This window comes from Eriocheir sinensis, unplaced genomic scaffold (assembly GCF_024679095.1).
Source record: "Eriocheir sinensis breed Jianghai 21 unplaced genomic scaffold, ASM2467909v1 Scaffold484, whole genome shotgun sequence".
NCBI classification, from domain to species: Eukaryota; Metazoa; Arthropoda; class Malacostraca; order Decapoda; family Varunidae; genus Eriocheir; species Eriocheir sinensis.
In genome coordinates, this window is record NW_026111814.1 from 5171 (window position 1) to 17307 (window position 12137).

General features: G+C 40.2%; 1 protein-coding gene across 1 annotated transcript; it reads right to left on the reverse strand.

Moving 5' to 3' along the window:
* Positions 1 to 599: 599 nt before the first annotated feature.
* LOC126992508 (protocadherin-1-like) lies at positions 600 to 12137 on the reverse strand. The gene is made up of 6 exons (XM_050851259.1): positions 11979 to 12137; positions 9621 to 9818; positions 9296 to 9299; positions 3796 to 3890; positions 2790 to 2933; positions 600 to 955 (listed from the first exon to the last, which is right to left on the reverse strand). Exons 1-6 carry the CDS (start codon positions 12135 to 12137, stop codon positions 716 to 718), a joined length of 840 nt encoding a protein of 279 aa, XP_050707216.1. The 3' UTR covers positions 600 to 715.

Here is a 12137-nt window from a genome sequence, read left to right on the forward strand (position 1 = left end):
GAAACAAGCAATCAAGGAACCAGACGAAGAGGAAGAAATCAAGGAGCCGAGAAGAGAGAAAACAAGAATCAAGGAATCAAGGAACCAGACGAAGAGAATGAACACAAAAATAGAGAAATATTAAAAAAAAAAAAATCAAAATATGCATCAGAAAATTTAATGTGCGTGACCTTTGAGTCGGTCCAGATGCCACTCCGTAACCTTCGAAATTCCAATATGATTATTAGCACACTAAGAGTCGCTCTTTTCACGACCTTTGCCTGAAATTCTCATTGATTCCGTTCATCTCTCTCTCTGTATCTGTCTTTCTCTTTCTTTTTCTATCTATGTATTCGTATCTGTCTATCAATTTATCAATATTTATTGCTTGCCAATCATTACAACGAAACTAAATATCTATCTATCTTTTTCCCTATCATGTTACTTTCATTCTATCAATGTGTCTGCCAACTGCCAATACATTCTCTGCATGTAACTAGTTATGCATTATTCTGTATCTCTACTCGTCACATTATCTATTAAAAACAAGTACCATACCAATGTGACTTGATATAAAACCACAAGCCCTATACACAACACTTCCTTCCATAACACTCCTCTTCTTCCCTCCTTTTCACCCTTTCCTCTGCCCTCTGACCTCTCCCTTCTTCCATCCATCATCCTCTCCTTCTCTCTTCACCTCCGTTCTCAGGCCGCCTCCCATGAACCGTCACCCTTATCTCCCTCCTCCCTCTTCGTCCGCCGCCCTTGCAGTACTCACCATAGTCGGTTGAAGAGGTCGCTTTAGGGTGAGAACGCCTGTCAGAGGCTCTAGGTAGAAGAACTCCAGGTGGTTCGGGTGCCCCTCAAGGTGGTAATTGATTCTTGCATTCTCACCTGTGTCCCGGTCAGAGGCGGAGACCCTGAGCACCGGGGTGGCCGGGTTGTGGTCTGTGGCCAGCGTCTGCTCGTACCGCTGTTGTGGGAAGGAACATGTTGTGAAGGGGGTGACCCAGGCAAGCCGAGCGCTTAAATCACTGCACCACGCGAGAGTTGTGTGTAATTCACCATTATCTGATCACGCGATAAACCCGCGATCGCCAGCCTATACCCTCCACGAATGAGCATGGAGGTCACAAGATCTCTGGGTAGGCTACTGCCAAAATCACACAAACACAAACACACACACACACACACACACATATCGCGCGCCGGTATGTGTGTGTGTGTGTGTGTGTGTGTGTGTGTGTGTGTGTGTGTTTGATCACAGCAAAATTATTTATGCAACCTTTCATCAGCGTTCTTTTTCTCAGTATTCCTCCAGCTGTTCTGTGTTGATGGATATATCTGTATAAAGCAGTTTGTCCACAAAATACACATAATATAAGCCTCAAGCCATCCACAACTACAGGTGATTCAGTAAACTTTGAGTCGCACAAACATGAGTAGCAAGAGGACTAAGAACGTTAAAAAAAAAAAAAAAAAAACGAATAGTTCTCCCTCACCTCCACAGGTACTTCCTTTGGACGACCTCGCTAGTATTTGAGTCGGATCGAGATGACCTGGTGACCTTCAGACTCAGTAGCAATAAATCACTATCTAAATCAATCAGGCACAATATCCCTCTGGGGCTATACATATATAGTACTTCTTCTTTAAGAGATTGCGACCCTCCTACCACCTTTGACTCCCACTCCATAAAAACAGCATTCGACTAAATTATTCCCGATCCAATACTTCAGCGAGGGTTTAATTTTACAATCCATCGTGTGTGTGTGTGTGTGTGTGTGTGTGTGTGTGTGTGTGTGTTTTAGCCCTTTTCGAAATACTTACAAATTCTGAGTCAGTGCATCCATCAAGTCTTAATTAAATCTCACCTCTGTGTTAATCTCCAAAGACAATCAAGATATAACTAAACTATAAGGCACTTCAAACTACACCCATTCCCCCATTATAAGTTATGCAGCTCGGACAAAAGCAGCACGTGTTCCCGGGGCCAAAAACTTCACCTTAACGACCCCGCAAGAAGGCCCGTCTAACCAACTTTCGCGAAGTCGCACTAAGATATGTGGGCCATCCATTTCCCTCGATCAAATGCGACGTGTCTGGGCGATGCCTTCACGACGGCCCACCTTTCCTCTTGCTCGTAATTTTCCTGGTGGCCAACTTTTCATCCTCTGCTATAAATGAATTGTCTCGTATTTACTAAACCATAAATTAATCCTTCCATGTTTTATGTCTCATCTGTGTTCAAAGACTCATGCAAGTTCCCAATTATTATTACTGTATTTTTGTCCTCTTTGTTTGGTCGTTGCAGTTTTCAAAGATTTATTCTCGCCTTTCTATCTTTTACTCTCAACAAACATAAACTAATCGGCGTCGGCAGTGTCATTCAAGATCCTCCCCTTACTCTATTTTTGTCTTCTACGCAGGATCGTTGTAGTTTTCAGTTTTATCCTTTTGTCTTAATTGATAACTTTACTCAACAAACAGAAGCCTACCTATGCACGTGTACTTTAATGTCCTCCCGTTCCTTTATTTTGGTCCTTTTCGTCGGGTTGTTGCAGTTTTCAGTTTTAGTTTTTCGTCTTTGTACCTTTTACTCTTCAACAAAAAGTCGTCTATCCCTGCGAGTGTGCTTTTTAAGGTCCTCCCGTTGCTATATATTTATCCTTTTTGTAAGGTTGTTGTAGATTATAGTTTTACCCTTTCGTCTTCATACCCTTTACTCTCAGCAAACAGAAGCCTACCCCTACAGGCACCGTCCTTCAAGCTCCTCCCGCAGCCGCCCCAGGAAGCCGTCAACTCACCGGCAGGTCAAACACGGGCGGGTTGTCGTTAACGTCCTCCACCACGACCCTGAAGGAACACGACGTCTGGCGGGGCTGCAAGCCACTGTCCTTCGCGATGACCGTCAGGAAGAACTCTTTGTCCTCGCCGTCACGGTCCAGGCGCTGGCGGGCACGAGGTAAAGGAAGATGAAGGTGAGGAGAAGGGAAAATATGAAACTCCAAGAATGATGACATATTGCAAAGGATATTCACCTTCTCTCTCTCTCTCTCTCTCTCTATATATATATATATCTATATATATCTATATATATATATATATATATATATATACAGTAAACCTGATTATCAAAAGCGGATTATCCGAAAACCGGATTATCCGAAATTGATCTGGATAATGCAATTAAATTTTTTTTATACTAAAACGTTATAAAACATCAAAAATAAATAAAAGTAACTACATATGTACTATATTAACACATTTAAAATTGATAAGAACAGTTAAAATGAATATGCTTTCTAATACGTATTGCCGAAATAGCTCAAGGCACACTTGCAAGCTTGCACAACCATTCACAATCGCACTCTGCAACATTCACAATTCAGATCTGCAACGCTCACAAGTATCAACATACACTGGTCCAGACAAGGAGACACACAGACAAACATACAATAAAACATTTACATCACCTGTTTTAAGCGTACTACTTTGTTTAGCGTAGCGTGTGTTTGTTTGGTTTCATTGTTTACATCGTCAGTCGGCGGCAGTCGCGTCACACACTTCACACTGGGCAGTCGCATCGCGTTCTACCTGTGCTTCGAAAATAAGAACCAAGGTGCAAGATCAAAGTGATATTCATCCAAACGAGAAAGCAAGACACAATGCCGACGATCAAACTGGCGGCGATCAAAATGGCGGCCATAAATCCGGATTATCCGAAAAATCGGCTTATCCGAAAGAGGCTTCCCCCCTTCCATTTCGGATAATCGGGGTTTTACTGTATATTTATCTATCTATCTATTTTACCAGGAGGACGGGGCTGCCAGCCGTCACGTTCTCCGTCACGTGGATGTCGTCGTAGGACTGGCAGCCGGGGAACACGGGGCGGTGGGCGTTGTCATCTGGGTGGTGGAGAGGGGGGGGAGGGGGGTATATTATTACCATTTTTTTACCATTATTGTTATCGTTGTTATTTGTAATGCTGCCAGCGGTGTCGAACATGACTCAGAAATGTAGTTGTTAATATTGAAACATTCCAACATCATCCCTCTAAAATGATTTGTTTAAGCTCAAGCCATTTCATGCATAAACTTAGTATCTCGTTAAGCGACTCCAAATTCCTCAACTTTCAGCACTTACTGCGGCTCGTAATGTGATCTATAAAGTTTAGTGGCCATCAGTGTCTCGAAAACTAATTTGTCCATTAACTACGCAGACCCGGGCCTCTAAAACTTTATTTCCTCACCTTAAGCGAAAGACAACATTAAAAATCTCTTCACGTAACATTCTTCAACCTCGGCTTTTAAAAATAATTCCATCAGGAAACTTCAATTAATAACCTTTCTCGCCCATGGCCTGAACTGTATCAGACAAACCCTTTCCAATTTTAGTGTAAGTTCTTTCAAATATTCTCCTTTACACACACACACACACAAAAAAAAAAATAAATAAATAAAAAAATATGCACCGCGTTGCATTTATTAATCCAGCAACGCACGGCATGACTTAATTATTCATACCTGAGACGAGGCGAGCTGCGGCAGCGTGGGAAGGAAGAGCTGAGATTAGTGATGCATGGAAACAGCAGAACGGAAGGGCAAGGCTTCCTGTGTATATTCAGCCAAGAAAGTCAATCATATCCCCCAACCTGAAGTAACATGAGAACTGTCTAAACTGTAGGAAACCGACCTCAAATATTTTATGACATTTACAGTTAGCATCGTATAACAACTCCTCTTTTCTTTCGCTCATTCTCTTGTGTACAGTAGGTGGCCGACAATTTTTTGGGGTAACTGCACGTCTTTCACTTACAAACACAAAACACAGGTACACATCTTTCACTTCAATGTATGTCCATAATATTAAGTAACAAAAAATAAGGTATAAAGGATGAAATCTAGAATGTTATAATAAGGAATCCATGTTTGTATTAAAAAAGAGAAGATTATGTAAGTTTTTTTTTTTTTTAAATAACAATAAGAGATAAAGCCTGTATGGGTTCGCAAAAAGAAGTGTCTCTTTTCAGAATAATAGTTAAATGATGCTCTCGGCATCTACTCCTTTCCTAACATAAAATGGGATTGATCTCTGTCCCAGTCCACAACATCAGATCCTTTGTCAGAATGCTAATGGTGTACACAGTAGCAACTTTTTTCGGGTCACGTAACAAAAGATTGATAGAACAGTGTGCGTGTCTCCCATTGCAATACACGCACGATGGTTGGTCATATATATATATATATATATATATATATATATATATATATATATATATATATATATATATATATATATATATATATATATATATATATATATATATATATATATATATATATATATATATATATATATATATATATATATATATATATATATATATATATATATATATATATATATATATATATATATATATATATATATATATATATATATATATATATATATATATATATATATATATATATATATATATATATATATATATATATATATATATATATATATATATATATATATATATATGGGTGGGCACGTTCCGCTAATCCGCTAACCGCCAATTAGCGACGCTAACTTTTCGTTAACTGACTAACGGATTCGCTAACTTTGAAACAGTCAGCGGACCAATTAGCTTCCGGTGAATGTAGTTCCTCCTCTGATAATTTTAAATCCACTAGAAAATTCAGACAGGTTTTGTTTATTTGTGTACACCTTTATCATCATCTGAATTTGGCATGCTATACACTTCTGGAAAGCTCTATGTCTACGCTACAACATATTGAGAATTTAGATCACAAGGTCTGTTTTTAATGGTTTAGAGCCAAAATACTAAACCGAAGCTAAATCCATATAAAAAGTTAGCGGTTAGCGATTAGCATTAGCTTGCACTAATTTCTTTGTCAGTTAAGTGCTTTAGCGTAAGAGAAGCTAACTTTTAGTTAGTGGATTACCAGTTAGCGAAGCTAACTTTCAGTTATATATATATATATATATATATATATATATATATATATATATATATATATATATATATATATATATATATATATATATATATATATATATATATATATATATATATATATATATATATATATATATATATATATATATATATATATATATATATATATATATATATATATATATATATATATATATATATATATATATATATATATATATATATATATGCCTTTCTTAGTATAATGCAACACCCTCCATAAAAACACTCACAAACACGCACGCGTTCACACACACACACACACACACACACACACAGTATTACTCACCGTACGACGGGTTACTGGCTGATAGGAAAGGGGAAACATAATCTAAGGATTAGTTAGCAATTGCTTAGTTTAACAGAGAACACAGATATAGAGCCAATAGGGATATGAATACTGGGCAATCCCATGCTCTATTGTGATATTGTCGTTGGAAGAAATATATATATATATATATATATATATATATATATATATATATATATATATATATATATATATATATATATATATATATATATATATATATATATATATATATATATATATATATATATATATATATATATATATATATATATATATATATATATATATATATATATATATATATATATATATATATATATATATATATATGTATATATACATATGTATATATATATATATATATATATATACAACAAAGACATTCGGTTCAACAGCCGAGTGTCATTACCACAAAACCTGATCCCTCTGAATGTACAGTAAATTGATATTTTTTTTTTTTTTTATGATTTGCACGGATTTTCATGCTAGGTGGCACTCGTGTTGTTGCACACCTAGTGCTCGCCCTGTTTAAGTTCTGTCACTTTTCTCTTTAATTTTACAGTATTCTGTTTTTTAAATGGACAGTTGTAAAGAAAGTGTATGGAAATATCCGCATACATAAGAACATAAGAACGTAAGGAGTCTGCAAGAGACCGGTTGGCCTAAACAAGGCAGCTCCTGTAATCCTAACCCCACCTTAACTCACTATCCATAACTTTATCTAACCTCTTCTTGAATGTAGCTATGGTATTGGCACCCACAACATGGCTCCCAAGTCTGTTCCATTCATCTACCACTCTACTGGTGAACCAATTCTTGCCTATGTCTTTGCTGAATCTGAATTTGTCTAATTTAAAACCATTGCTACGTGTCCTATCTGGCTCATTTACTGTCAAAATCTTATTGACATCTTCTTTATTGAAGCCCTTCATCCATTTATAAACTTCTATCAAGTCTCCTCACAACCTTCCCCTTTCTAGCGAGTGTAGATTTAAATGCTTGTCTATCTTCATAAGGCAAGTTTCTCACCCCTTGTATCATCTTTGTCATCCTCCTCTGTACAGATTCTAACATTTTGATATCCATTCTATAGTAGGGGGACCAGAACTGAACTGCATAATCGAGATGAGGTCTAACTAGTGCTAAGTAAAGTCTTAGGATGACTTCAGCTCTCCTATTGCTTACGATCCTTGAGATGAAACCCAGTACTCTGTTCGCCCGATTTTTAGCCTGAATGCATTGGGCCCTAGGACGGAGGTCATCGCTCACTAGGACTCCTAAGTCTCTCTCACACCCAGACCTGCTTAGAGGAGTGTCATTTAAGAATTAATTGTGTGAGGGGTTACTCCAACCTACACTCAGAATGCTACACTTCCCGACATTGAATTCCATCTGCCACATCCCTGCCCAATCATATAGTCTGTCAAGCTCATCCTGGAGAACGGTAGCGTCCCTGTCTGATTGGATTACTCTACCGATCTTGGTATCATCTGCGAACTTACTGACATCACTACTAATTCCTGTGTCCAAGTCATTGATGTAAATAATAAAAAGCAGAGGACCCAGCACCGACCCCTGTGGGACTCCACTCGTAACACTGCCCCATTCAGATTTCCTACCATTGATTTGCACTCTCTGCTTCCTACCACTAAGCCACGCCCTGATCCAGTTCAAAACTTTCCCATCTACACCGTGAGCCTGCAATTTTAGTAATAGCCGGTGATGAGGGACTTTGTCGAATGCTTTACTGAAATCTAGATATAATATGTCATAGTTTTCATCTCTGTCAACCGCCTCGATTACTTTAGTGTAGAAGGACAACAGGTTAGTAAGGCAAGACCTACCCTTTGTGAACCCATGTTGTGAATCATGAATTAAATTATGCTTTTCTAGATGGTCCCGAATGCTCCTGGCTATAATTGACTCTAACATCTTTCCCACAACTGATGTTAAGCTAACTGGGCGATAGTTTGAGGTGGCTGACTTGTCTCCCTTTTTGAAAATCTGCGTCACATTAGCTACTTTCCATTGATTGGGCACATACCCAGAATTTACCGACATCTTAAAGATATCGGCAAGAGGGCCACTAAGGACTTCCTTGCACTCTTTCAGAACCCTTGGGAATACTTCGTCTGGGCCCAGCGATTTGTTTTCTTCAACCTACCAATCTCATTCTGGACTACTTGCCTAGTGATGATCACATCCCTCAACTTGTCGTTCTCGTCACCCTCATATACCTGAACTCTCTCCGGAATGGTTGTTAGATTTTCCTGCGTGAAAACTGAGAGGAAATAGTCATTCATCATTTGGCTCATATCTTCTCCATTCTCAACGAGCTCGCCCGTGTTTGTTTTCAACGGTCCAATTCTGTCCCTTGTTTTCGTCCTGTACAATTTGAAGAAGCCCTTGGGATCGCTCTTGGCCTCGTTGGCTACCCTAATCTCATAATTTCTTTTTGCTAGGCGGGTGTTCTTCCTCACCGACCTGGCTAGCTCAACATACCTACCCCTGAGGTGGATCTCTCTGTTCTTTATTTTCCTATAAATTCCTCTCTTCAAGCCTATTTTATGCTTGAGTCTGCGGGTCATCCATTTGGGGTCGTTATTTTCCTTCCTACGTGCTTGGTAAGGATATGCTGTCTCTGACCCTCTGCAATTTCTCTAACTAAATTATTGTAGGTCATTTCTACTTGGTTCCCCTGTCTTTCCGGTTCCAGCCCTGAGATCTGGCCCTCATCCAGCCCTAAGGTTTCCCAATTTACCTCCTCAAGGTGTCTTCTGAGCCCCTCATAATCAGCTCTTCTAAAGTCGGGCACCAACACAGGGTTGAGTTCATGGGTCACCGCCCAGTCTAATTTAAACCTAATTTCCTTGTGATCACTGCCACCTAATTCTCCCCCAACTGAAGAAATGTTTTGAGAGATCTAACTAATACATGTCCAATATATAGTTCTGGAAATGAGGCAGCTTTCTAAACTATGTACTGACAACACTACCAGGCACAGAACACACCAGCAAGACATGAGGGATAACTTTCACCAGTCCTGCCCCTTAACCCCTTGACTGGATTTCTTACAAGAAGACCTCACCAAGCTACAGCAATGGAACAAAAAATGTCTGCTACAATTCACTGAAGAAAAATGTAAAGTCCTGCACCTTGGGAGGGGATATCCAGCACAGCAATACCACATGAGAAACACTCCACTATCACCACAGAGGCAGAGAAAGACCTGGGAGTGTATGTTACCAGGCTACCAGTGAAGGCCAAATCCATGCCAATTGCAGTGGTCGGATTAAAGACCCCCACACTCACCTTGAAGCAGAGCGCCAGCCAGTAGCGGCTGTGGGTACGGATGACCCCATTGGTGGTCTGCACGGCACTCTTGTTGGGCACCAGCTGGGGCTCAAGGGGGGGCAGCAGATCCCCCAGCAAGGCCTTGGCACACAGCGTCATACAGTAGCTGATGGTGGTGAGGTTGAAGCCGCCCTCCAGTGCCAGAACTATGCGGCCCTCGGCCAGGCCAGACAGAAGGGCCATCATATGTCCACAGCAACCAGGACTCACGCGGCAACCTGGGAGTGTGTGTGAGGCTGTTACTTTAGGTATGAGATGCATGAAGGAAGGAATGGGGGTGAGGAAGAGGAAGGGAGTCCTTTAATATGGAATCCTGTGTTACTTTAGGTATGAGATGCATGAAGGGAGGAATAAGGGAGGAGGAAGAGAAAGGGAGTCCTTTAATATGGAATGCTGTGTTACTTTAGGTATGAGATGCATGAAGGGAGGAATATGGGAGGAGGAAGAGAAAGGGAATCCTGTAATATGGAATGCTGTGTTACTTTAGGTATGAGATGCATGCAGGGAGGAATAAGGGAGGAGGAAGAGAAAGGGAGTCCTGTAATATGGAATGCTGTGTTACTTTAGGTATGAGATGCATGCAGGGAGGAATGGGGGTGAGGAAGAGGAAGGGAGTTCTTTAATATGGAATGCAATGGTTAGGGTGTGTTACTTTAGGTATGAGATGCATGAAGGGAGGAATGGGGGTGAGGAAGAGAAAGGGAGTCCTTTAATATGGAATGCAATGGTTAGGCTGTGTTACTTTAGGTATGAGATGCATGAAGGGAGGAATGGGGGTGAGGAAGAGGAAGGGAGTTTTTCACTATGGAATGCAATGGTCTAAAATGACAATACACCAGGATACAATATAAGGAGACTACAAAATGCTTCATTGCATACACATGGCAACCCCTGAAGATGAGTTATTAAGGCAGATAAAAATAAATAAATAAATAAATAAAAAAAGCAAACAGAACAATACAGAAATTTTGGATAAGAAAGAACACTAAAGGAATAAAGAGAGGAAAACAAGAAACCCAAACAGTGAAGGAGTGCACCAGGGAGTGCTGTTATGAAGCCAAAACTCCCGACCATGAACTGAAAATATAATTATGGAGAGAGAACTGAACTGAACTGAACAGATAGTGACAGAAAAAGAGAAAGAGGCAGCACCACCTGAGTGAGAGCCTCTGCGTCACCCATACCACTCTGAAACAACACAAGAAAAACACTGTGGCTTTAGTAAACACGACTTCTTCCTCCTGAACTGTGGCTGGGAGGAAGGACACTGGACGATGAAATACTAGAGCTGAGGACCATAACTGATTCTTGCATTGGGAGCTTGGATAGCAGGGTGAACCTTCATGTGCTGGACAGGGTTGTGGGAATCATAACAGAAAAAGAAAAAAGTGTCAGGTAATTGTGACTGGATGAAAATGCAATACTTCAGCACCAGTGTAGGGAGAAAAATACTCAGAGGACTTAGTACTCGAGGGTCAATTTTCTGATTTGTAGCTGGGAGGAAAGACACAGGATGGCAAAATAGCTGAATCAAGGGTTTAGCTGTTACATATATATATATATATATATATATATATATATATCTATATATATATATATATATCTATATATATATATATATATATATATATATATATATATATATATATATATATATATATATCTCTCTCCTCTCCTCTCCTCTTCTCTTCTCTTCTCTTCTCTTCTCTTCTCTCTTCTCTCTCTCTCTCTGTGTGTGTGTGTGTGTGTGTGTGTGTGTGTGTGTGTGTGTTGGATCACACCTCAGAATGTGGTGCATTGTGCCGCCAGCCGCAGGCTTACTAAAAATCGGCTCAATCTTATCATCAACACCATCAATTGCGTGTAAGAACTCATTGCAGTCTAAGATGGTCTCCTTTATTTTTTCCTTGGTCTCTTTTTCATCCCTCCCTCTTCCTTCTCCTCCTCCTCCTCAGCCATTATTATTGGTCCATTGCAGTACAAAGGCATTTCCTAATGTTCCCAACCTCTCTCACATCGCCTTCACTCCCTTCCTTCCCTTAACTCTCCTTCACTCCCCTACTTCCCTTCCCTTTTTGCTTCCTCTCTCTCACTCTCCCTTCCTCCCTGCTTCCTTTTCTTTCCCTCTCAACCCCCCCCCCTCTCTCTCTCTCTCTCTCTCTCCCTCTTCCTCTTTGCCTTTCCTTTCCTTTCCTTTCCTTCCCTCCCTCCCTTCCATTTTTTCCTTTCTCCTCTTCCTTCCCTCTCCCTCTCCCTCTTTCTCCCCCTCCCTCCTTCCCTTCCTTCTCTTACTCCCTTCGTACCTTCCCTCCTCACCTGCAGCAGTTTCTCACCAATCCTCTCCCTGAGCTGCTGTGTCTGTGGTGTCAGGAGCTGCATGGTGTCTCTGGTCTGGAGGCGTAAGGGCCGGACACCCACCAGGCCTTGGAAGGAGAGGCTCAGGGTGAAGGTGCTGGGGTCAGCCTCGCCCCGCAT